Here is a 26996-nt window from a genome sequence, read left to right as displayed (position 1 = left end):
GAATGCTGCTATTTACATCAGGTCAAACTTCAGTTTAGACATCCAGGCCTAAAAAAAGGTGCTGAATATACATGAAGGTGTCAACCTACAGAGAGACTACAGGAGTATGGTGGGAGAGGGCAGAGCATATATTACAGTAGCCTCCCCAGTTTTATGCAACAATGTTTACAATTACGGGAACAGTGTTTGGAATGCTTTCAAAACATTCCAAAGTACCGAATCATTATTACTGATCACAGATATTACTAAATCTAAATTGTACTTTAGATTATATATTACGTTCTTAAACTAATTGTCAGTGCCTTCATACAACTTTTTTATGTTATTACACTTTGCGAAGAAAAAAAATAATTGATTTGTGCATTTTGTCTTTGCTTAAATCCACACCCCTTCCAAATAAAGGGGGATGGAATTCAATCCAGGGAAAACAGTCCTTGCCATCTCACTACATCCCCTTCTCCACACCCATCTCCTCTCCTCTCCATAGGAAGCTGAAGATAACTGTCATTGCAGTATATTCCACAAATTGAAAAATAGAATTATATTTAACAACCCTGCAGTTTTGACTTTGAAAACAAATTGGCCATACGTGATACAGAGAGACTCCTAGAGTACATGAGAAGATGCTGTGTAGGCAAGCAAGAAAGTAGAAATGGTTGCCAAGAAGTTCTTAAGGAGATGATCGGGAGAGTTGATTCTTGCTATGCAACACTTGGCATAACCACCTTGTGCAAGACAAGGAAGCAACAGTTAGAAATAATATTCTTTCTCAGCAAGAACATACTGGCAACATAGCCTTTCATCCCTAATTTTCAGTTCAGATTTTTAGTTAAACCCACGAGCCACCACAATTTCTCTGTTTCTGTGCTTATTAATTTGGTATGGCTTGGTAGAGTACTGAGATATACTTAGTAAAAAAAAGTGGTCTCACCACATGAAGATATCTGATAGGTTAATTTTTTATCCTTTTTGCAATATTATTGCTTTAAAGCTGCTATTTCACCTAGACAGAAGAATTTATAGGCCGTTTAGCAAGCATGCTAAAGAGGTGTGCCAGTCAATTCATAATGATATATAACTTGAAATGTTGCTGTTATACCTTAAGGCTCCTGACAGAAGGTGAAAAAGAAGGTCAGGCTCATTTCAAAAGTGTCACTTCCAATCAAAAAACAGACTTTGGGCTAGATTCCAGTTTGACAAGAATGATCACAGATGGGGAACTCGAGAGGAGCATGAAGCCAAGAAGTCATCCTGTTTTTATTTAGGGAAGAAAGGAAAAGAAATGAAATAGTGCAGAAGGAACAAAATTTTCCGCAGTGGAAAAATCAGTTTTCATCTGAAGAGTGATGTGATACAAGGCTGAGAGGTTGATGCGTACAAGGTCCTAGTCGGAGATGAAGGCCACTACAGCTGGAGAGCTTAGTGGGATGAGGGCTCAGCAACAGCTGACCACAGGCAAGCAGCAGAGAGAAACTAAGGAACAACATAGCAGACAATTACAGTCCTAGAGGTCTGAGACAGATATTAAGTCAGGTGAGTCTCACTTACTACTCCCGAGGCCTTTATAGAAGTTTTGCTTTCTGTTTATCCGTAGTTAAAAACAATGCTATACCTATATTTTATCACAAATCTTTAGAAGGTTTGAGTCTCTTCTAGCATTTTATTTGCGTGACAAAGTATATGCCTCAGGAACCTGTCTGAGCCCTGGTAAACCACTGAATGATTGTGTGTGCTTTTAATGTCACCCACCTTTATTCTGAAACATGGAGAACACTTGTTTCCTGTGATCCAAAGGGAACTCCTAAGTAAAGTCATTTGAAAAGTGTCATTAGACTTTACTATGATCTGAACAAACACATCTCTCACTTGATTTCAAGATGTAGAGAAGATGCCATTGGTATAGACAATTGATGTCATTAATGAAAATAAATTCCAGTTTGCTCCTGAAAGGCCTTTGAAAGAAGCCATGTTATATTACCACTCAATTCTGGTCTCTTCAAGTAACTTATGAGCAACTACAACTGAAACATAACCTAGAAAAATAGGGATAACTGTATCCTAAATCATAAACCAAAGAAATTAACTTGTACTTTCATTATAGAGAAAAGCAATGAGAAAGTGACTTAAATATCTGGTTCCTCCTGTTTTATGGTTTAAGAAACAAACTCCCTAGCTGTGTAAGGGGTTTATTTTTTTTTAAAGTATGGAAAACTGCAGCTTCATCCACATCCTTTGTCTAAAATTATACATCTGGTATTATGTCCAATTAAAGTAGTTTTGCTATGCGTAAAGTTGAACACTTTTATATAAAAATTAAAGACCACCCCATAAATGCATAAATGAAAGGAGTTCAAGAAAATACACACTGGAGAAATGAAGTGAAGGACTGAAGAAGTATAGTGGAATAGGAAAATTTCAAAATTGCACTCACTAAAATCTGAACATTTTTTCCTACGCTTATTTGCACGTCTTCTGAAGAACACTGAAACAGTCAGATTTGTTATACAAGACATCTACCAAAAAAAGAACAATCCCTATACCCTCAACACGTTTTCTACTCCCCTGTACTAGGGTGTCACAACTCAGAGACGTGACTGTGCCCTGTGCTTTGCCTGACAGAAAAGTATTAAAGGGGTAAATGACTGGAGTTTTAATCCTGGGGCAAATTCCACTTTCGTGTATCTGCAAGTCACAATAATAATGAGCCTAAAGAAACAGTGGGTTTTATGAAGAACTTTTCTGACAAGTATCTACATTTGTATTGTCTACTGTGAATGACCTATTAAAAGCAGCCTGAAGCTCAGTGCCATCTCTTCATGGGCATCTGGCTATCTGATTACTGTAATATCTTTCTTGTCTTTCTTATCTTTAAGCTTTCCTTCCACAGGTTCCAAATCCATGGTGGAGTAGAGAGCTTTCACTGTTTCAGATTTTGCAAATCATTGCACACTATCAAGATTCCATATGCATGTCTTCATTATTCACATGTAAAACACTGTCCATCATAAGCATGAGGATCTTCAGAACTATATTACAAGATATTTCAGGGCATAAAAGCTTTGCTGCTAACACTTGTAGGAATGAGCACTCTAAAATTAGCATCCTGAGGAGAATGTGAGATCTGTTCTGAGTGACCCAACAAGCTTAAGGTAACAGCTTAAGCACTGCAATTGAAAATAGATTATGAGAGGCATTACCTGGAAACATTTTAAAGTCTTGAAGAAAAATAATAAGATTATTGTAAAAAAATATGTCCATGTGCAATACAAAGTGCAGCAGTCAGCCCATAGGGAGATAATGCATGGTGAAAGGACATAGGAAAATCATAGAATCATAGAATTTTACGGGTTGGAATGGACCTACAGATCATCTATTCCCAATCTCCCCTGTCATGGGCAGGGACACCAAGGCCTCATCCAGCCTGGCTTTGAACACTGCCAGGCTTGGAGCATTCACTGCTTCCCTAGGCAACCTGTGTCAGTGTCTCACCACCCTCACAGGAAAAACCTTTTTCCTACTATCTAACCTAAATTTTCCCTCTTTCAGTTATCCTGATCCAGAAAGTTTTGATGAGCTTAGTTTAGATGAGTGAGTTCTAACAAATCTGAGGAAATCTGCTGTTAGAAACTCTTGACTGAAAAAAGATCTACCCAAGAATACTGATTTTTCTTGACACACAGAGAAACAGTAAACAGAGCATTCCCGTCAGCAACACAGTCTAGAAGAAAATGGTGTAGGTTTCCAGTTGCTTCTACTTTCCAGTACTATGAATCATAGGTGGTCCTAAAAACCTTCAAGACAGTGACAGAGTCAAAGAAGCAGAAAGAACATATTTTTTTACACAATTGGATGAGGTGGTTTCCAGAAAAAAAAAGCACCTGAATATACTTGTGTACTTATTCCTCAAAAATAAATGGACATAAAAATTTACATTTATCCTCATCACAGTTTTAATAGCTCTTTGTTATTAATATAAATGCACATTTACATGAAAAACATTTTTTGTCTTTTCCATTTTTGAGGGTGACTTGGGAGACTTGTTTCTGGCACGGTGATCTTGCTGGTCTTGTTTTTAGTGTCCACTGAGTTAACTTGATAATATATTAACCTGATAATATACTTCAAAACATTCGGTATGGTCAACAACTCTCAGGGATCATGAGGTGAAAATAATCTGCAGAAGGCTCACAAGGCTCCTATAAAACTCCTGAACTGACCAATACTCACATATGAGCACTGGTATATGGCAAGTTGGCTGTCCAGATTTAAAGGAAATGAGATGAAAGAAAAATCATTCAAAAATATTTCTAGTATTTGTAAGGCAAAGTAGTCCTGTGCACCACAATATCAGTTCTGGAAAGAGTAAGTTTATGCCCTCGCTGCAGAAAAGCCTAGTGATCATAAACTTGAAAATACATGCATAGTTTTACTTTTCTTTGGATTTTAAAAGTTATATTAAACTCTTCCATTAAGCAAACACAAGCAGCTCAGAAGAGACCTTTACGATTCTGCGCGCTGCTAATGAGCACTCATAGAAACAGAGAAAGCATATCTAAAAGCCGGGAGAAATATGCATGTTACAAAGGTAATCAGCCAGAAGAGCTTAGTTTTTCATCCTGAAGGAGGAGAAAGAACTTTTATAGGGAACCTTTAAAGTACAGAGAAGCCCAACAGGAACATTGAAACAGTCAGTGGCACAGAGCTGAAAGTATGAAGTCAAGATCCAAAAGTCACAGAATAAATACATAAAGACTTAAAAAAGATTTTATGTAGTGTGTGCATGTGCACATGTGTTTGTAAACAGAGCACCAAAGAGCAAGGCAAGTTGCAGTGTGACCCATTCATATCCAGACATGCTATTTTTTGTTCCTGCACTTTGAATAACTGCAAGTGTAGTGTGTGAGAACAGCTAATTCAGGAACAGGGATGATAACTCCTTCATGGGGTAAAATTAGTCTGCTTTCACACTTTTAATCTCACTGTAGCCTATAACCAAAATTTCAACAAAAGTCCATAATAAATTCAAGTTATATGATGACTGGAGTGTTTAACTAGAAGAGTAGGTGAAATTAAAATCTTACTAGTCATGAGTGCTGCATTTTTCAGTAACCAAATCTTAGATTATTAATGCTCCTATAACCTTTTCACATGAACACAATTTTGCCTTATGAACTCAGGAATATTTTCAGAACTGGTTTAAATAATTTATTCAAATACCCTCTGTGTCCAATTGCTTACTCAAGTAAGTATTTTCTTTGAGCAATCTGAAACAGAAATAAATTACAATGGAAAGAAGTGACTAAGCCTAGGAAGAGATATGAACTATCTGCTGCCAGCACAGGCCATCTGAAAAACCTCATAAATCAGTAGCCATTCTCATTGCTATTCAGTGTGTGCACTGGCATAACAATGCCTTTTGCTGCAGTGTAACTGTCAGTATTCCCCAAACTGTAAGTTCTCAACGGGAATAAAAGGAGATAAATACACTTTGAAAATCAACCCAGCCAAAATAAAAACCCAGAGCACCTCAAATAACTTGAGGAAACTATCAAGACTGTACTTTTCGATCTTTGTTTGGTAACAATATTAAATATATTGAAATAGGAATGCTTTTTTACATTCACTCATACTGCTTGATTCACCCCTGTACAGTTTTCTCTCAACGTGCAGAGGCACAGTACAAGAGCAACTTTGAAGCAAATAAATACACAAATATAAGCCTGATGTTAGCTTGCATCAAGGCCTTTCTACATGCACGTGGCTCTGTGGAAGTACAGTGCAAAGTAGATGCAGATTACATCTGAATGTTAAGACTTACACTTTCCATTATAAATAGCTTCTTTTAATAGACTGAGCATTTTGCTGTATTTATGGCATTCACAGTGTACTCATGACTACAGTTTCCAGGTGCACCATGTAATGTACAACTTTCTCAACTAAACATACTCCATCACTCCGGAGCCATACTCTGCTTTAAGCTCTCAGCTAATTAACAAAGGCAACAGTTTTGTACATTATGCATCATGTACTTTATTTCTAATACAGTGCATTAATTATTTATATGTTAAATGATGGGCACTTCAACTAGTCACAACACAGCTGCAAGTAACTTTCATTACCTGATCTTGTGATTTCTTTTTCTTCTTCTTCTTCCCCCAGCACCCTGAACTCTCTGCATCTTTTCCGTTGGCATCACCACAGAGTAATCCATCAAGTTCATCTGTTCCCATCTGCTGTCCCTGAGATGTTTCTGCAGCTAGCCTGTATGAGAGGTTCCTTAAAATGCACACACAGTTTTCAACGGTCTGAAAAGTATGACAAAAAGAAAAATACAGGAAACAAAACCATAAAAAAAATTAAAATCCTTCCCTTGCTCACTCTGTATACAAAGCATAAGAAATTTCATCTATCTTTGCGCATACATGTTTCCAGGACAGTTCTCATGTGCACATTTATGACTGCTCTCCACGTAACCACAGCTTAAGAGATTTAGGAAATTTTATGGCAACAACTCAGTTGTCTGGACAATATTTTTTGGGGTTTTTTTTTTTTTTGTTCTGAATTTCACACTGGAACCCCATGTGAAACAGAAGCTGAGGTACAAAGTGATCAAGAGACCCTGAATACAGATCATGTCAGCAAATTCCTATCTCAGTGAATAGAAATTGCTACAAACAGAAAATGGCAATAGGTTCTGGGTTTGTTTTTGTCTTCTTAAAACCCAAAATAACCTTTTCCTGGCATAAATTCTACGTAAATTATCAAAAAAATGGGATCTGAATTCCATCTCACAAGTACTTGTAACATGAACAGATAACGTTTCTCGAGTCTCAGAAATAAAACTAGAAATCTGAGAGACCTCCTGCTTTTACTGCTTCTAGCCAGGCCACAGATACCTTGTGCACAGTCTTTCCCTTTCATGCATTTCTCCCCCTAATAGGTTGTGCTGATGCTGGCAGGAATCCATAAATGCATAAGACCCAGTGGAGGAAAAATCACTGATAATTCAACATAATTTCTGCAAGTCTAAAAGAATTTCAGTTTATACCTGAACCTTACTCATTTAGTTAGTTCAATTTGGTTTGATTATCCCTAATAAGAAGGATATGAGCTTAATTTTCTAGAGGCAGGGAAAGCATGGTTAAAAAAAGTCATTCTCTATCTATCTATATTTATTTCAACTGTTCCTAATGCTCCATGGAGATAAAACGCAATAGTCACTACATCCCAGCTCTGTTGCTCCATTAACCCAGAGTGGAATGACTGTGAGGCTTTCAGCTCTGTTGTACTCTGACATATTCACCAATGAGGCAAACAGATGGGGCTTCGTTTACTTTCATATACTGTATGAGCTGCTGCCAGGTATGCATTTGGCACACATTTTTTGCGATAACACTAAGTTCCAGAGATGATATTGAATTCATATTTGTCTATGTAGGAATATTTATGCATCTATTTTTTAACATAGATGAATTTTCACAATACACTTGTACTAATTTGAAATCTCCAGCCAAATACATGAACACATGTAGAAACATATATATATGTGTATGTGTGTAGAAAGTGTTCTCAATGCACCTTCCATAGCTGAAAACTTTGCAGATGTCACAGTAACAATTTTTAAAAAAGATTCCTGCCTCTTTGACTTTTCTTTAATATCCTCATACATTAATTTTATTCACTTTTGCCATAATATGCTGAAATTGAAGCTTTGCATTTGTTGACAAGGATCCTTAATTCCCCTTTTTACAAATAATAGTCTTAGCATTTAAAATTCTCATTTTGTGGAAAACATAAGCTGAGTCCATCATAAGAACGTTAACTCAAATGAAAAACTGATAAGCAAACTTCCAAGGCTCAAATGCAACCAACACCTTCACAAAGATGAACTCCTACAGGCCAAGAAAGCTGGTTCTAACCATGCAGCTGGACAGACTTAACGCCTTCTTGACTTGAACCTTTGAACTTTCAGGGGTCCTTATATTCCTCACTCCATTTTCTGTTTCATCATAAGGGGGCTAAGTACTAGTTCACTAGTCTTTCTACATTTGCTACCTTTTAGCTGCTCTGAAGCTACTGAAATGAAAAACGCTGGGACATTTAGAGGGAGGTGGCTGGGAGGGGTAGTAGAGGCTGGTGGGCACCAAGTTTGCCCCCTGCTGCCAAGTGTGGTGCCTGCCTTGCGGGTGGATGTCCTTGGAGTATCACCCTACTAAACTTCTATTAATGGAAAACTGATTACAGACCAATGGGTTGTGGGATTTCTTGGGGTGTTTTGGAATTGTTTTAAAAAAACCAAAGCCATGCTGCTAGCCCAGCACCACATGCTACAAACCTCTCTTAATTCCTCTCTCTATTCCCTGAATTCACAGGCAAATTTTACCCATTTGATTCAGGTTAGTGACCAGAGACTTCTGGAGATTATTCCTATAAACTCACAGAGGTCCATGGACACTCTGTGAAGGATCATTTAGAAATACAAACTCAGTGGGCTTTAAAACCTTGCTATGTAAAGGGCTGCTCTCCTGCAACTCCTGGGGGTTTACAAATGGACCAAGGCTGCCCTAGAGCTGCAACTGTAATTAATTTAGCACTGTATACTGAAAGCAAAAGGTATTTGAAACTCGCCTTTTTATTCTTCTCTGGAATACTTTAATGCATTACAAATCTTCAATTTGTAAATGCTTGGAGTCTCTGTAATTAGGCAGTGCCTTTCACCTTTGGAGAAGCTTGTTCATATCCTAGTACTTTCAGAGGAGTAAAGTTGACATAATAAGGCATCTTAACACAGGTTGTTACTGAAAGCATTAATTGATCCTCTTCAAAGAAGAAATAATGTTGGTTTATTGCAAAACTGCCTATTAATTACCCAATTTTTGGGGGGCTGTGTGTCTTCTAAGTCTGTCTCATTGTTATTAGCTCTGTCTCATACTGGGTAGAGCAGAGCAATGTAAGAAACTTTACATGGAATATGACATATTTGCTCTTCTTAAACCAGTATAATTTCTACTTTAATTTTTAAAGTGAGAGGATGACATATTTACCTGTGTACATTACTCAGGTAGGCACAAATACAATACTTAGCACACAAAAATACACAAGTCAACAGAAGGAAAAGAAAAAGATGGGATAAATTATGCTTTGCTAAGGCATCCTTCACAATGCATTTAAAAAAAACCCCAAAAAAACCAAAAACTGTCACTTTATAGTCCCTATGTATCCAGAATACCTTGATTTCTTGCTCCTGAAAAGACAAAGATGACAAACCTTACTATCAATTTCACTGCTCCCCAGAGCAGACTGGATCACGTACAGCAATGCATCTGTCAGGCCATCACACTCCCTCATTCTTCTGCGGGCCTCCTCTCCAGCAGAGCTGACATTCCTGCAAGGCAACAGCAAAGGTCACCACCTGCACAGCATCTGTGCCCACCACCCCTCCTGAAACCTTCTCACAGTTAACATACATATAAAACACATTTTCTTTTCTCCTTTCATCAGTTCAGAGTTGTGAATAATGGAGACAGCTGCAAATGAGCTCAGGAAATGTAAGGCACAGGGGAACAAATGGAAGACATTAGGTCCTCCTCAGGACAGGGCTGAGTGGCCAAGCAGCATGCGCCCACCTGCCTTGGGAGACTTGTGGCCCACTAAAATTTGGAGAAGGGCTGATCATTTTTCTTTCTTTCTTTTTCTTTTTTTTTTGGTAGCTTTTATAGTACTGAGAAAGCATTTTTAAAATGTGCATATGTAGATATAAATCAGGATTTTAAATGTCTAGAGGTTTTGCCAAAGAAATCTCCTAGGAATTGAAGAGCCCAATAGGTAGGGCTCTCAACCTAAGAGAAAAATATTATCAAAGCATAATATAAAACACCTGGTATTGCTTGCTTCTCATTTTACGAGTGTTTCCTTTTCTCTTTCGTTTTGAGAGAACATTAATGCCTCAAACTTCTCCTTACGTAGTTACTCACAAGTTGTTTTACACTGCAAAACTAAAGACCTCAGATAATTATAATAACATTATAATAATATTATAATAACTGTGTTCCTCAGATGGGGCCAGAGGGTCTTCTGAACACATTTAAATAGATCCAATTAAAACAAAATTTACTGCATAAAATAACGTGTCATAAAGCTCAAAATGTTGATATATAAACAGGTAGGTATGAATGAGCATATGTAAACAGAATCTGCATTTGCTAACATCAAGTCTCCCTGAGAAAAACTGCATTCAAATTTGCACAGCAGTTTTGATTTGGAAATGGGTGAAATTGCCATCTCAGGAACAGGTAAACCCTTCATCTAGTCTCCTTCAGTAGGGGAAGACAACCCTCTGCTGAGGTGTCTCATCTGTAGCTGCTCTCTCCTCACTACTAAAGTTTATACAGGAAAAGAACATAAAAGAACACACGCACCAGTCCTATGTATTTAATACCAGAGTATGGAAATGGAAGGGGGGACACTGGCCCCTGGATTTGGGAAGAAGGCAAGGTATTTTCTATCTCTTATGCCATTTCCAATTTCCTTTGCATTAAAGATGGAAAAAGGACAAGAACCCTGGGAGGGGGGAATGAATTTCAGATAGAGGAAGGTGCAAGAAGTAAAGGATAGGTTTCCTTTCAATTCTTTCTCTGCTCTACCTACTTCATCCAGTTCTGCCTCCTTATCATCTAAAAAAACCAAAAAAAAGCAAAAGAGCCTTATAACTATATCCTCCAGAGAGTCTTATAACTGGACAATCTCCAGCCCCTCCAATGCAGGTTCTTAACTGATTCTGCTCCCTAAACACACATGATTTTCCATCTATACTTTCATCCCCATACAGTCCTAATTAGTTCTGCTCTCCCACACACAAATTGCCCCGATTAATTCAATACTGTTCCCTTCACCTGTACAGACAGCTTGACAGAAAACATATAGCCCAGGAGGACTAAAACAAACTCCTGTATCTCTCTAGCACACAAATTCATGCTCTTCATTCTCCTTGAAACCCCTCATTTTTTGCCACATTACACATCAGAAGTCTGCCCCTCCTAACGGCTTGCAGGTTTTGTTTTATCTGGTTCCTTTGGTCCCTGAACTCCATACCGCTTCCCCTGTAAGACCAGCAGATGAGGGGTTTTCCACCAATTCATTTGAAAATATTCTTCTGTCATCTAGGAACTGGGATCTGGAGAACATCAACTGGAAAAACTCTCTCCCTTTGAAGTGATGGAAACCTGCTGACTTCCCTTTGGGTGGTAGAAATTGTTTTCCTCAAACAGTACCCATTGTATTTGCAGGACTGGGGAGTCCACTTAAAGTGTATCCTGAGTAGACAATCCCCTTATTAAAGGCACAGCTCCACATAAAATTCCAAAAGGGCAGAACATGTAGGAAACTCAGAATTACAGATCAGAAAAGTGCATTGTGTGGCAGAACATGTAGGAAACTCAGAATTATGGATCAGAAAAGTGCATTGTGCGGTAGGAGGTGAGGAAAAGACGGATTATTTGACTTCTATTTGAAATTCTGTTCTCTTACCCTCTAGGAAGATAGAGATAGGCAGATAGAGATAGAAAGGATGTCGAGGCACTGGAGCAGGTTACCCAAAGGAGCTGTGGATGTCCCACACTTGGCAGTGTTCAAGGCCAGGCTGCATGGAGCTTTGAGCAACCTAGTCTAGTGGAAGGTGCTGCTGTTCATGGCAGGGGGTTTGAAATCAAATTATCTTCAAGGTCCCTTCCAACCTGTATCATTCTATGATTCTGTGATAGACAAAGAAAGTTGTATCCAGCCCTACAAGAATAACTGCACAAATTACAATAGGAGGATGCTGAGAAGGGGTTCTCAGCATCTTTCCTTGCACCGCTATATATGCATATAAAAAGCTGAAATATTATTGAATCCTTTTAAACAGAGAGAGATTTAACAGTCTGTACCAACATAATGTGTCCAGGCTTCTTCATTTTCTGCAGTTACATATACTGAATGCAAGCTTGTAAAACAGACTGACTTAGACATCAGTAGAAACATAGCGATATATTCTCCCTGGTCTTCTCATTGAGGTGATTTTTCCTACTTTCTACCATGGCCAAATGCATGCCACCTTGACTGTTCAGAGCCTGCAGAGACTCTCAGCTCCTCTCCAAGTTCACCAGAAACTCCTACTCATCAAGACAGCAATGTAGACAACCTTATAGTCCCTGAGCTGTGAGCTGTCTGCCTCATTCATTTCCAGCCAAACAAAGAATATGAGGCCTTTATACAAAGCAATACAGACACACCAGTGGTACATCTTGCACAGAAAATGCATTTCTTTGCTCTGTGTGGAGAAGCTGTCAAGTTTGCTTCTTCTGTTCATCATCTTTCCCCATTATGCTCCAGCTCCTTCTGTAACCAAGAGGTGGATATTCTGCTTTTCCTTTTCTTATAAAAGTCACTGTCTAGTTTCTGCACTGACTCATAGCTACTACAGCCCTTCCCAAGATATGGTGTATTTATTTACATGGGAACTAGCTTAACAACCAAAACAAAATCAAACCTTGCATTAACATTTTGGCAGAAATAACCACTTGATTATTTAAAAAGAAATATATCCCATTATCTAACTAGTCCCATGTCACCTCTATTGAAGGAATCACTGTTAACTGAGATCTTTCACAGAAGGTCACTAATATCACCATGTTCAGGCTATGCAGCTCTGCAAAAGAGAAGCAATTTCCAGATTATGTGAGCCGTCAAAGAAAACATGCTGCCATATTAATTTTATTTTCCACTGTTAACTTGCACATGCTGTAGCTGTCAGTGTGACAGGGAGTAAGACATGATTTGCCATTTGTGAATTTACAGGTCACTGTGTAAATGTTAACTTGGAGCATTAGTAGCATCTACTGTTGGTAAAAATGTCTCACTAACTAAGTGTCTATTTCTCCAGTGTCATTCTCCAAACAGGTAAAACCATGTTTTCTGGATTTTTTTAAGAGAGGTGGAAATATGAAGCACAGGCTTTCAGGTATATGTGAGCTATAGGCTGTCATTTTGAATCTTGCAGGGCAAGAAGTCCTTCAGACCTCCATAAATCAGTAAAATTAATTTCAAATGGAATCCAGTCATAGAGGAATACCAAGAATACAGAGTGCTCAAGAATAATTCTCAGTTTAGTCAGAAGGTCCCATTTAGACCTCTAAAACCCAGCTAATGTAAACAGCTTTTTCTCAAGAGAGGAACACCAAGAACAGATAGTCAGAGCAAGAACTCAGGCCCACGGCTCATCAAAATGCAATTTGCTGAACAAATGGCAGATTGATTTTGCTAATTATCTAGTAATGGAAAGAGAACTAAAATAATCCAGATTCAGCTTTATGGGAAGATGTGACAACTACCATGTCATCACCTGACAACTAACAGCAGCCATGATCCTCCAAAGCTACCTAAGCGGTGCCACTCCAATGCTCTATGGATATGAAGAGTGTGATACAAAGGAATGCACTGAGCAACACAAACCTGATTCTTGTCAACCTTGGCACTTGCATTAGTGATTCAATATAACTGGTAGGCTTTGAGGTAGGGGAAGATGGGTTGTGCCAGGTAATTTCTTTCTCCTTTAGGTCATATGCCATATGCTCATACAAACTATGAGAGGTTTACATCAATGTCCATACAATTCTAGGATAACTAAGTTCACCTGCCTTATGCAGGTGAGGGACATTGGAAAGGCCACCCAGAAAGTCAATGTGCTGACTGACATGACTTCTGGATATGGGAATATTTAGCAAGCTGTGGACATTACTCCAGTTGGCAGTTTTACACATCTCAAAGACAGAATTAAATCTGTGAGCATGTTCAGGTCATACCAAGTCATATGACCTTTCCTGTACCACCTACAGGTCTGCAGACCACAGATCTCACTGCAGTCATGTACAATAATTATTGAGAACAAATAATCTGCATTTAGCAAAGATGAAATTGAAAGGGGTTTTCCTCAAAGCCCCATGATGAAAAGAGAAAGCATGTCTAGTATCTAGTATGTGTAACATTTTTGCTATGCATTGATGTGATATAAGAAAAGATGGACACAGGATGGATAATATCCTAAATTAGGTGGAAGGCACAAGTTATCTTTCCTATTAAACTACAGATGCATTCAAAGTATATCTTTATTCCAAGAAGTTTTGTGTAAGAGGGACTAATCATAGTAGCCTCAATCTTTTCCATCCTTCTACATCTTACAGTAGCCAACAAAAAAGATAATTTTTACAGCAAGGGGAAACAGTTTATATAAACCAAGAAACTAAAACAACCCCATTAATATTATAGGGAGAGTGATTACCCAGCAAGGGACAAGCCCTCAGAATACTTTATAACTGGCACACCAAATACTCATCTTTAAAATGCATACCTAAAAGAACCAAACAAGCCTGATACTGGCCTCCTCTACATGTGCTCTTTTATATGCTGCCTATTTTTATTTCTGTCTGATTGACTAAGCATTCTCCTGCAGGGACAGAGCCTTGTCTCAGTGGCAAGCTGACATCCCCAGTCCCATCACAGGGTGCAGTGGTCATGATCCTCTGAGCTGATCTGAAATGTAACAGATGATCACATAAGAGCTATTGCTTTTTTTGTATACTTCCAGCTGTTTCTGTAAGCATTCAGGCTCTTTGCTGCAAGGGTCTAATAGAATAACACAGAAAGCAAAATGAAGCAGCCAGCACTATGCATGTATCCCACGAGTGTGCTCACAGGCATCAGCAGTCCCTTGACAATGATACAATTTTAAGGGGTTTTTATAGTAGAGTAGACCTTGAGTCACACTGGCTTATCTGTAAGTATTCAGTGCAGCCTTTGAACATACAGCAAATACATTAGCTGTAGTAGTTATGGTTACTACTGCAACTTTTAGGCAAATTTTTTTATCATTATGTAAACCAAGACTTTTTTTTAATCAGCCCTTAATGCTGAAAACTAAACTAGCTAGTAAGAGTATCTACTTCTCAGTCAAAACAGAAATTTAAACAAGGCAGCGAGATGAAGGAAACACAAGATGGTTCATTCTTCATTATTAAGATTTTCTAAGTGTTAGGTTTTTAGTGACTACAAAATCAGCTGTTTGGAAGTAATAAATTAAAACAGATGTTTCAGTCCCTGTCACAGACCTCCCTTTAATTTTTCCTGACTTGAATGACAATGCTAAATATCCTTGTCACCAGTTATATTCTTCTTTATGTGTAAGTTGATTTTCAGAGGACCAACAGCACCAGTTATATTCTTCTTTATGTGTAAATTGATTTTCAGAGGAGCAACAATTTATCAATCCTGCATGTGGATTAAGAATATCACAGGTTTGGGGGCAAATTCTCTCTTACTAACTAGAATAGCTCAACTGTAATTAAAGAGGCAAGACTATTTTATATCAACAAGGAATTTGGCACGAGATCTTTCTGTCTTAGGTATTCATTTCACTTTAAAAGAATACTTTGCAATTAGACAAACATCTGACAGTCTAATGTGGATATGGTCCTTGTGATTAACCTTTCTATCAAATGCTATGACAATGTGATTTAGCTTTGATTATTCAGCCGTACCTTTCATTTTCAAAACATCAGAGCAATTAGCCTATCAAGTCAAGCACTCAACAGGTACCTTTTACTGCTGTGCCTCCACATGTCCAATCCTAAGGCTAAATTCACTGTTTTTAATGACCACTCCGTGTGACCTGTGAAGCAATTGACTCTTTATCAACATTGTTTGGATATTTTTATACTTTTGGAGAGATATTTAGTGGAAAAGAACATTAACTGCAATAAACACCTTAAAAGAAAAAAAGAACCCTACCCCAAATTTTATGGCATAAATAATTTTAATAGGGGTTCATGTTGTAATCCACCATAGCCTCAAAGAAGCAAAAATATTGCTAATTCCCCCCTCCCCTTTTTCTATGTGTTTTCATTTGAAGCACAATTTATTTACATACAGTACACAGAATTAGACATAGTGTGTGCAGGAAATGTTTCAAATTATGGTATAAAAAAATCTCACCCATGGCAAATTTCTGATTTGATATTTAGTTTCTTTTACATGTAGTATTTGCCTCCACAAAATCACAGCACTCATTCATGCTCAGCTGTTAACACACAGGCTGCTTTTAATGCACTACCTGTTCATTCAGTAAGAGCTGAAATATTGTGCTGCATACGGCCCTTGGGAAGAGGTTGCTGTGGTACAGACTCTGAAGGTCATAATGGAAATGGTTTAAATGTATCAATGTGAAGATATTTTTCTCCATTTAGAATTGTAACATTGCTAAATGAAGCTCTATACGTGTTAAAGACAGAAAGAATGTAAATACAACATCATAAGCTCTTGATGATCCAGCATTAAATATTAGCATTACTCATGCACTTTTGTCCTACAGAACTCCTATCCAGAGAACAGCTTTTAATGCCTGCATGGACCAAAGAGCAAGAGGACAAATTTGTGGAGAAGGATGGCAGCGAGGCTGCTAAATGCAGGCATCACTCCCCCCTGCCAGCACCCAGAAAAACACCTATATGGCTGGTGGGAGTGTGACCTGAAGGAGCATTATTGCTCTAATTCCATGGTTTTCTACTCTGGTCACTGTGTGAACTCAAAAATATTATGTCAGATGCTTTGGTATTGGAAAGTATTCCCTTCTGTTTTTTCATTTTCCTATTCAGCTTGTTATCTTACCCAGAACAAACCCATTGATCAGACATAAATGGATTTCAATTAACCTCATTCTACCTATTATGTATCAGATTGTTTTCTTCAAATGCTTGGAAATTGGTCTGTTTTGATGTACTTAATTGCCTTCCTCTACATTAGCCACACAAGCAATTTCTAAATGATTAAAATTCAGGTTATTTGTTCATCACTTCTATGTCTATTTTTCTCCTCCACTAAAAGATGAAGCCTGTATTTGTCCAGTTTAGGCCCATAGGAAAGTCTCTGACTTTGCACGATCTGCACTGGCAAAAAAATACTTCCATAAGAATAAAAAATATCCCCCCTTTTACTTTTTGTAGGCTATATTCTCAGGAAAAACTTGGCATTACAACTGCATTCTTAAGAACAATTGAAAAGAAGCAGGCAAAATGCTTTACAGTTCAGAGTAAGCATCAAAGAAATACATTATCTGTAAAAGGCAGTCATTTACTAAGTGTTTAAAATATTTTTCTGAGTGTATTTATCAGCCTGTCTTACACTGCTGAGATTCCTTGATAAAATCCTTTGACTGTTATTTCTTTAATATAATTCTAAGTTGTAAAGAAAAATCACTCTCCATCAGTCAAAATTGTAACATACACAACAGCTGGGGAAAAGGGTTTTCATTCATACCTGAAACCCGGAAAAGGAATTTGGCCAACTTCACATAGTGTATGAAATTTCTTGCCATCCTCTGATGTATTTGACCTTATTTTATCTTTAGAACAACTAGCACTAACAAATTAAAACAAAACCTCTTCGTTTTGACAGTTCTTTCCCCTTGACGTAATCCTAGTGCAGCTTGGGATACATGCAAACCTCTTTCCTATACACTCAGAAATATTTTGAATGCCTGATTTGATGATAAAAGTGTAACTTCAGAATCTAACAGGGGGCCAAGATACATTCCAAACCTGCTTCTGCATTTTACCTGAAACTGTTTAGTACTAGCAAGCATGTCCAAGCCACAGAAGATATATTTTTCTCTAGAGTAATAGGAAAGGACAAGACCATCATATAAAATTAACAGTTATTTAAAAATACAAGCATGATGGTTTTCCAAATAGAGCAGCTTGCTTATTTAATAAAATCCCCAAACCTAAAAATCTGTGAAAAAGTTTCACAAGTATAGTTTTTGGAATCAGAAAAAAACCACCAAACACCAAACCCAACAGAAAACAGACTTTGGGTTATGCATTTGTGAAGTTTCTTTTGTTAAATGTCTTGCTCTTTAAAAGGACTAGTTTGTGCATCATTACTTCCCTCTCTTAAGTAATCATGAACCCAAGAAGTCCTGAGAGTTTGTACTCTCTGAAGTAATCCTCTGGTGCATTTTAATAAGGCACTTAAACCTCAGAAGAAGTCTTCGCTCAAAGAATATGACTGTGCTACCTCACAGAAGAAAAAAGAGAAAGTGATTTGAAACTTAATATCTGCATTAAAACTTTTGTAGTCATTTGACTGTCTTGGATTCCAGTGAATCTCAACTATTGTCCATAAATTCTTTAATTGGACATGGTAAAAGAAAAAAGTACTTTAATTAGTAAACTGTAGGTCCCCGTTTGCTGATGTTATTACTTGGGTCTCCTTTGTGGCTCATATGTACAAATGGTACCGTAAAAAGTCAGCCAGTTTCCCAGGAAAAGGAGGCAGTTTAAATATCCAGCGATTATCCTGTTCGATGAAAAAAGACCCTAAGCCAAACAGACCTATTGGCCATATATTTGAAGGACCTCCTAAAGTGTTAATCACACGAATCCAGTTGAGGACAACAAAGCTTGTGCAATAAAAATCCCTGTGCCACAACTGTCAAATTCCTTCTACAACCTGACATAGGAAGACAAATCTTTGATTCAGGTATAAACCCAGTATTTTTACATTGTATTCCCAAATAAAGAGACACTTTGAAATGGTGACGAGTTAAAATGAGATCTAGTTCAATGATATACAGATATGAGAGTGTGTCTATGCAAACATAAAAGTTGCATCTTGAAAAAAATGAGAAAGAAAGGTAGAGCTTATTTCAGACATATTAACTCAGAAGAGCATCTGTATGAGGAAAAAATAGTTAAAACCTTTGGATGCGATATCATGACTGACACTTTGGTTTCTCACTCTGTGCTAGTAAAGCATTCTACTTGGGCTAGATGATGATAACAATTTAGATGTGGCTTTCTAGTTGTATGAATATGAAAATAAACAGTGGCATTAGAGATGCATTTTGGTTCCATTTTGACATAAGATTCTAATTTTTATCCTATGATTTTCACTTTTCCATTTTATATGCTGATTTTTAAGTTGACACTGTTGTCACTAAACCAAAAAGTTTTGAATTACAACATATTGCATATTCCTTTTATATACATTGGTACACACTTAAGCTCAGCAAGTCTGTTTGCCTGTGCTCTTGAGCCTGAAACACGCAAAAGCATTATTAGTAATGCACTTCTTCTCAGGTCTTATAAATCAAAGTATTGGAAAGTTATACAGTTCTTCTGCTTTGGTTTTAGAATTCGGTGAAAAAGATAATTGCAAAAATAAGACTATAAACAATGTATATAGTTATATTTAGCAAAGTTACCTGTCTGAAAATCCTATGAATAAAGATTAGGTTCCAGAAAAAATAAGCAATAAGCAATCCTATCAACCTGGAGGAACAAACAAATAGGATTGTGATTGCTCGAGTAAGATGATTCCCTTAACCTACAAAGCAATCTCCCTGTCACATCGGAGTTTCAAGTGCCTTCCTGCCATCTATTTTGCAGTCTGAAAAACCATTATCAGTGCAGTGCCTTGAGAAGAAAGGAGGGTAAATCAGCTTTGGTTGTTGACTAATCAGATGTGCACAATTAATTACAACACCAATCAGTTCATTAGATTATTAGGTTCATTTCTTTCTGATCAGCTACTTAGAAATTTTAATACAGAGGATAAGAAGTCACAAAGCAGAACGCTCATTAGAATACCAGAAAGTATGAAACACTACTCTGACTGAAGCAAATTAAGTTACAGTATAGCATAGAAAAGGAGAAGGCAAATGCTTATCAGCTGTGTGTGTGCTGAAATTCTCCATGAATTGACTGCTATGGACATTTCTCCAGCTGGAGTCTCTCTCCAAATCTGAGAGGCACCTTTTTCCTCAACCAAACTAAAAATCTTTAGAAATGCTGTTTTATATATAATTTCTCCCTGTCCCTAACCTAGACTAGTTACTAGTATATTAGTTCTACCTGTCATTACCCACATGCTCTGCATTACCAGCACTTCCTTCACAAATTTCAGTTAGACATCTCAAAATTCATTTATTATTTCCTTGTATTATTTCTTTCTGGTCACATAACTCATTATACAATACTGTTCTGTGAAATTACATTTTAATATTTCTAGCACAATCTCTACCCTGAATTTTCTTATTTTCATGCTTTAACTCCATTAAAAACATCAAGACATCTATGCTACTTCCCAGCAATAGCATCTCAGAGTGTTATGGTATTTTGAGCTAAATACTTGAAAAAAAAAAATCTCATCATCATAAATTGCCTAATTGTAAAAAATATATAATGTGATGCACAGTAAGTTACAATTCTTATGCTTTGTCTAGATGTGACTTCAGCATAAGAAATAAATATGTTTGTGTCCTATTTTCATGACAGTTAACCTGAAATTGCCAGAGTGAGTATCCTACCTCAGATTATGTCACTTCATCCTATTTCCAAACGGCTTTATGTGCATACTGAGAGATGATGAAAGAACTGACCCTCTAGCGTGCCCTTCAGCCTAATGAGTCATTGTACATCACTGTTGCTTCAAATAACCTGTAAGAAAAGAAGGGAATCACTCTACCACAACCCTACTTATCCCCACCTAGTCCATGCCATACAAAATGATGCACAAATACTCTCTACAACCAGCACTATCATTGATGCTCTCTACCCCTTTGGCTTATAACCCAGGGATGGTGTCTGACAACTTGGATCTTCTACCAGACAAACTTCTTACAAAACCCTACACTGCCCTGTTTTGATGCCTGGCTCATATGTCACAGCAATTGCTTAGGCGGCAGATATCACTTAGTGTCAGAGATTTAGCTTTTCCCTTTGTATTTTAACACATACCCTTTAAGACATTTCACTCACTCTTGTTAAACTAAACCCAAATTCAAACTTCCCATTGGTGCCTTAAGTTGCTCATGAAACTGTTGCATGAGTAGCAGACTCTCTTCTTCTACTTTGCCATTTGCTTGGCCATGAAACACTGTTATGCTTCAGATATCTTACCCTCCTTTCTGCAAAGGTATGCATTTAGGATGTTACTGTATTTGTCTCATCCTGATTCGTCCTACAAATTGCACCAAAACACACTATGCAGTGAAAGAAGAGAACACCTCACCCCCAACTTCTGTGCATCCTATTTTAAAGTCTGACCTTACATAGGGGTTTTACTGTATGTTTCTTGGGCCAAGAGACAGCGTGTATTTGTGTTCTAAAAACCACGACTGATCACCACCAATTAAACAGTGGGGGAATAATTATGCAAACTGAACGGCCAGAAAAAGTTGAGCTGCTTTCTAGTACAATGTTACTGATGCTGCGGCAACCTTCAGCCCCAGACTCTAGATAATTATTCCTATACCGAAGAATTTCTGCAGTTGTTTTTACTCTTTGGTTGACACATAAGCATTCCCTGAGCAACACAGACAAGGCACCATCAGACTTGCTGCCACGTAACCTGCTTTTACTACACACCCCATGTACAAACCTCATCTCTAACACAGTGCTTTTACTGCAGTGGGGCTATGCCTGGGAAAAGTTTCATCTTTTGTATGCTTTGTGTGCCAGTCAGACCAAATTAACAAAAAGATAATTACAGCTTATAAAGATGTCTATTCTTTTATGAATAAACATTCATTCTAATTTTGTAATTATTATTTTACCATTCTCAGCTAATTGCCAGTTACTCAAAAACAGAGCTTCCTCTGGTACAGCGCAAACACAACTCCCTGAATTACAGTAAAATTTCCTACATTAGGTATAAAGATTGCAAATTATTTAATACAACTTTAGGAAGCTCAGCACTTATTCCTCAGCTCAGAGTTGACTACTACCGCCAAATCTTGCTGAAATACATATACTAATACCAAATAGTAGAGGACTTTTTTTCCTTCCTTAACAGGTGGCTCTGGTAAAATGACACTCCATTGAGACAGTAAGTGCATGAATCAAGTATTGCAATGTTCCAGTTCCTTGTGCTTCAGTTATCTTTTTGCCCAAAGCAGGAGGGATACAGAAGGTTCATGTTACCGCAACACATAAACTACCTGTCTGTTTTGTGTGAGATGATACATTATGGACACTGCACTGAGAAAAGCAGATTACTCTGCAATCTATTAATTATGATAAAAGTAATTCCTCCCACTTCTATATTATTTGATTTGCCTCATTTTTTACATACCTACTTACTCACCTGCCAACTTTACATACTGGTGCCTATAACCCAGAACACCCTTGTAGCTGAGCCTGGAACCCTGTCAACTGTCCCAGGTATGCTGCAGCAGTGCTTGTCTTCAGCCCTGTTTATGGCTTATTGCTTGGATTTCCTGTCTTGGCCTTGGAGTTTGCTTGATCACCCGCCAAAGACTGAGCAATGATTTTGGTAAAAGGTCTGTTGCTTTGAATACCCTAAGACGTGCATACTTAACTGAACAAGGCTGAAATTCAGAGGCCTCTGCAAGTGCAAAGTATATGATCTCCATCTAAGATCCCCTGAATCTCAACTCAATAAACTAAAAGCTGGAACTATGTCATGTTTAAAAACAGCTGTTCATGTAATTTTATGTATGCACAGACTGGAAGGTCACATCGGTCCCATATTTTCCTCTCCATCCTGTGGACTGTGTTCTACGGGAGATGTTGTAGAAGGCTCTACACTCTCTGATACCATAGAATCATAGAATGGTTTATGTTGGAAGGGGCCTTAAGGATCATTTAGTTCCAACCCACCCCACCATGGGCAGGGAACCTTCCACTATACCAGGTTGCTCAAAGCCCCATCCAACCTGGTCTTGAACACTTCCAGGGATGGGGCATCCACAGCTTCTCTAGGCAAGCTGTTCTAGTGCCTCACCACTCTCACAGCAAAGAATTTCCTCCAAATATCTAATCTAAAACTCCCATCTTTTACTTTAAAACCATTCCCCCATGTCCTATCACTACATGACCTTGTAAAATGTCCCTCTCCATCTTTTTTACAAGCCCATGTTACTTATTGGAAGGCTGCTATAAGGTCTCCCTGTAGGCTGAACAACCCTGTCTCTCTCAGCTTTTCATAGGAGAGGTGCTCCAGCCCTGTAATTATTTCCATGACCCACCTACAGACCAGCTCCAGCAGGACAATGTCATTCTTATGTTTGGGGCCCCAAAGCTGGACACAATACTCCAGGCAGGGTCTCACGAGAGTGGAGTAGAGGGAGTCACGCCCCTTGACCTGCTGGCCCTGCTTTTTGATGCAGCCTAGGGTACAGTTGGCCTTCTGGGCTGCAAGTGCACACTGCTGGCTCATGTTCAGCTTTTTTGTTCACCAGAACCCCCAAGTGTTTCCTGGCAGGGCTGATCTCAATGACTTTTTCTTCCAATCTGTACTCATTGCCCTGACCCAACTGCAGCATCCTGTACTTGGACTTGTTGACCTTCATGAGGTTCTCATGGGCCCACTTCTCATGTCTATCCAAGTCCCCCGAATGACATCCCTTCCTTCTATCATGTCAACTGCACCACTCGTGTCAACTGCACCACTTGTGTCATCTGCAAATTTACTAAGGGTGCAGTTTTCACTATGTCACTGAACTCCACTCATCATCTGCAAATTTACTAAGGGTGCACTTTTCACTATGTCACTGAACTCCACTCGAAGAGTGGCACTACAACCTGCTCCATAAGACTCAGGCAGTCTGTGAAGACTGTAAACATGATTTAGAAATCAACCCTGTTAGCTGAACGAAGCATGACAGCCAAAAAAAATTGCAATGTCAGAAAGCTGATCACTATTGTTAGTACCAGAAAGAACAGCAGTAACAAGCATAAACTCTCAAACTACTTTAAAGATTACGTGCAACCATCTTTGTTTATTTAGACCAATGGTGAAGTCACTCTGAACAAATGGCAGAGAGTTCTAGGAATATTTCAGTACACAAGTTCAGAGAACTGCAGAAAAATATGGGGGTATCAATAAGAATGAAAAGTAAGACCTAAATGTCTCACAGTTGTATTAGTCCTGCAGAAAAATATGGGGGTATCAATAACAATGAAAAGTAAGACCTAAATGTCCCACCGTTACATTAGTTAGGTGAATTGATTCACGAAAAATCTGCAGTTTTCCCTATCTCCAGTTCTCCAAAAATTCTAATATTAATATTTTGCATAGAATTTTGAAGTTTGAACCCACTTTTGTTATTTACTTGAATTTAGAGACTTGCAAATGGCACTTTAAACATATAACGGTCAGGGTTTTTTTCTGACTGCAATTTCTTATTGATGTAAAGAATTATTAAGAGCAGCTTGCAACTGCAATTCTGAAATTGTCTATTTAAATAAACATCTAACTACACATGACCAAAGTTGTAACTATGCGTTTCAATTTAAAACGCCATCAAAATACCACTTATTTATTTATTTAATGAACTATTCTGCATTTTACAATTAATTCTAACAGAAACAAAGAGAACTCAAATTAACACTTATTAGCTTACACTATCATAAGTGAAAAAAGACTTTCAAATACAAATCTTTCTCTTACTGTTTGGCTGACATTTGAAAGCAATCAGACTTGCAATTGCTAATCACTTCGTCATTATGAGTTATAAAATGCTTTACAGAACAGTATGGTTAGAAAGTCAAGGAATGAAAACTTCAGTGATACCTAAATTAAACTGGCCTCTGCAACTGTAATTCAAACCCCTTTAACGGAATGGTTGTGGTATGTTGCCTACACTGTCACTTTTCACTCCTATAGGACTCACGCAGCACCCACTGCATGGGATAGACTTATTTGATGTGAATGACACTTATTCTGTAAAAGGGATTGTTTTCTGCTAGCCTGCTTGCCTCTGTCAGCAAGTACTCCATGACCAATGCAAGGGAAGAGGAATAATGGCCCTGAGACAGGAAAGAAGGTAAGGGAATTTTGTTCTATTCCAGATTTTGTCTCAGAGCTTGCAATTTCTGTATTCCTTGTTTTCCACTTGAAATTGAATTTCCACTTGAAATTGAATTTCCGACAGGAAAGAAGGTAAGGGAATTTTGTTCTATTCCAGATTTTGTCTCAGAGCTTGCAATTTCTGTATTCCTTGTTTTCCAGGAGCTTGACTTGAAACTCAGGAGTCACACACACAGAATCTGAGAAATGCTGGTTGGAAGGAACATATGGGCAGTCAAGTCCAGCCTGCTGCCTAAGGACTATCATCAGCACCAGACCAGGTCACTGGTTTTGTTGAAGAGCCTGGAAGAGATCAAAGGATGGGCATTCCACCACCTCTCTCTTCCAGTGTTGCACTACCTTCCTGGTAAAGCATAATGTCCAATATGAACCTTCCAAGCTGATACTTGTGACCTCTTCCCTGCACTCTCTCCAGTTTCTGAAAATTATTGTTGAACTGGCTGGGCCCAAAGCTGGACACAATATTGCAGAGGTGGCCATCGCAGTGCCAAGTAAAAGGAGAAAATCTTTCATGGATGTGTTGGTCACAGGTGTACCTCAGTCTGCCATATTAATAATGAGAACACACTGTTGGCTAATATTTGGTTTTAGTGCCCTCTATAAACTCCAACTCCTTTTCACAACAGGTGCTGCTCAGTTAGAGAGTTTTCAGCCTGTACTGATAAAACAGTAAAGGGATACTATATTGCATCAGTGCTCTCCCTTGATCCACATGGCCAGACACTTTATCACAGAAGGCAATCACACTCAATAAAGATGATCTGCCACTGGTAAATCCAACCTGATTGTACCTCCTTCATACTTTTTGAAATGGACTCTAAAAAGTCATACGTGATTTTTCCAGAGTTTGAGGTAAAGGTGATCCCCAGACTGTTTTTTTTTTGTTCTTTTCAAAGTCAGATATATTTTTAGCTTTCCTCTTGACCTCAGTCACCTCCCCAAAACACCACTATGATAAGATGCCTCACAACTGTATCAATCAGTTTCTCTTGCAGGACCCGTAGGTAAATTCCATCCAGTGTCATGGATCTGAATATATATATTTATGTTCTCCAAATAATCCTTATCCTGTTGCTTGCCCATGGCTGCCTTCTTCTTGTCCCTCTTAAAACATGCTGAAACTGTACAGGAGTCTAGGAGCAGGATTTGCCTGATAACATTGTGGCACAACAGGTATTGAGTTCTTCAGTCTTTCCCCTTTTGTCCATCACTAATTTGTCTTCCCCATGCATTAATGGACTTACATTCCTCTCCACTTCTTTCGCTTTCAGGATACATATGACTGTAAAATCCCCTGCTGTGATCCTTTATGTCCTTAGTTAGCTCCAGCTGGGCTTTGATCTTCCCCATTTCATCCCCAAGTGCAGCTTTTTGTACTCCTTTGTTGTTCTGGTTTCCACTTCTTGGTCTCTTCTTGTGCTTCAGGAAGCTTTCTGTTTACCCAAGTGAGCAGTTCTGCCATAATTTCCAGTCTTCCTGTACAGCAGTGTGGTTTGTTCCCATGTTCCCACCAAGTTGTTTGTTTTGTTTTGTTTTTAATTCAGTGAGCACCTTTCTACTATGAAAACAGCTCCACAGAGGATTCAAAATCCATTGAATGTGTGGCTGCCATGGATACACTGGAGCAAAGTTATGGTTAGCGACCAAAGTTAAAATGAAAAGTATGCCACTACATTTGAGAATAACAACCTAAATGCACAGTCCAGGCCAGGTTTATAGCAAATGCAATAGCCTGTGCTGCTGGTTGAATGCACTGATGTGAACCTGCTGCAGGAACACCTTCCCAGTCCTGCAAGTTACCTTCCAGTTCTCCTGCTGACAGCATTCCTGTTTCCTGCCTGGGTATCAAGGACTGGCAACAGCAGTACTGATTTGAATGAGACAGTAGCAGGAATTGTGCTAAGCCCACTAAATTAATTTCACATTAACTACAAAAACAGCAGAGCAAATTCCAAACTGGAATCTGCTGGAAACCATTCTGTTTCTCACTGAAGATTTTGAGCATGAACAAATATTTATTACTGATTAACACATGAATTTCACAAAATGAACACAAGGACAGAGCTCCAACAGAG

The 26996-nt window shown here is 38.3% G+C and overlaps 1 protein-coding gene across 1 annotated transcript in view; it reads right to left on the bottom strand.

Annotated features, from left to right (window-relative positions):
• Positions 1-26996, bottom strand: part of LOC103806509 (catenin delta-2) — a gene marked incomplete at its 3' end in the record, with an annotated part of 121878 nt that overhangs the window by 4863 nt on the left and 90019 nt on the right. Inside the window, exons 5-6 of the mRNA XM_009079211.1 lie at positions 9268-9385; positions 6120-6305 (exon numbers count right to left, since the gene is read on the bottom strand). Coding sequence (XP_009077459.1) covers positions 6120-6305; positions 9268-9385 — 304 coding nt within the window. The remainder of the gene's footprint in view (positions 1-6119; positions 6306-9267; positions 9386-26996) is intronic.

Source organism: Acanthisitta chloris, unplaced genomic scaffold (assembly GCF_000695815.1).
Source record: "Acanthisitta chloris isolate BGI_N310 unplaced genomic scaffold, ASM69581v1 scaffold3187, whole genome shotgun sequence".
Classification (NCBI taxonomy): domain Eukaryota; kingdom Metazoa; phylum Chordata; class Aves; order Passeriformes; family Acanthisittidae; genus Acanthisitta; species Acanthisitta chloris.
The sequence above is the reverse complement of the archived record's forward strand: the minus strand, read 5'-3'. Positions and strand labels throughout refer to the sequence as shown.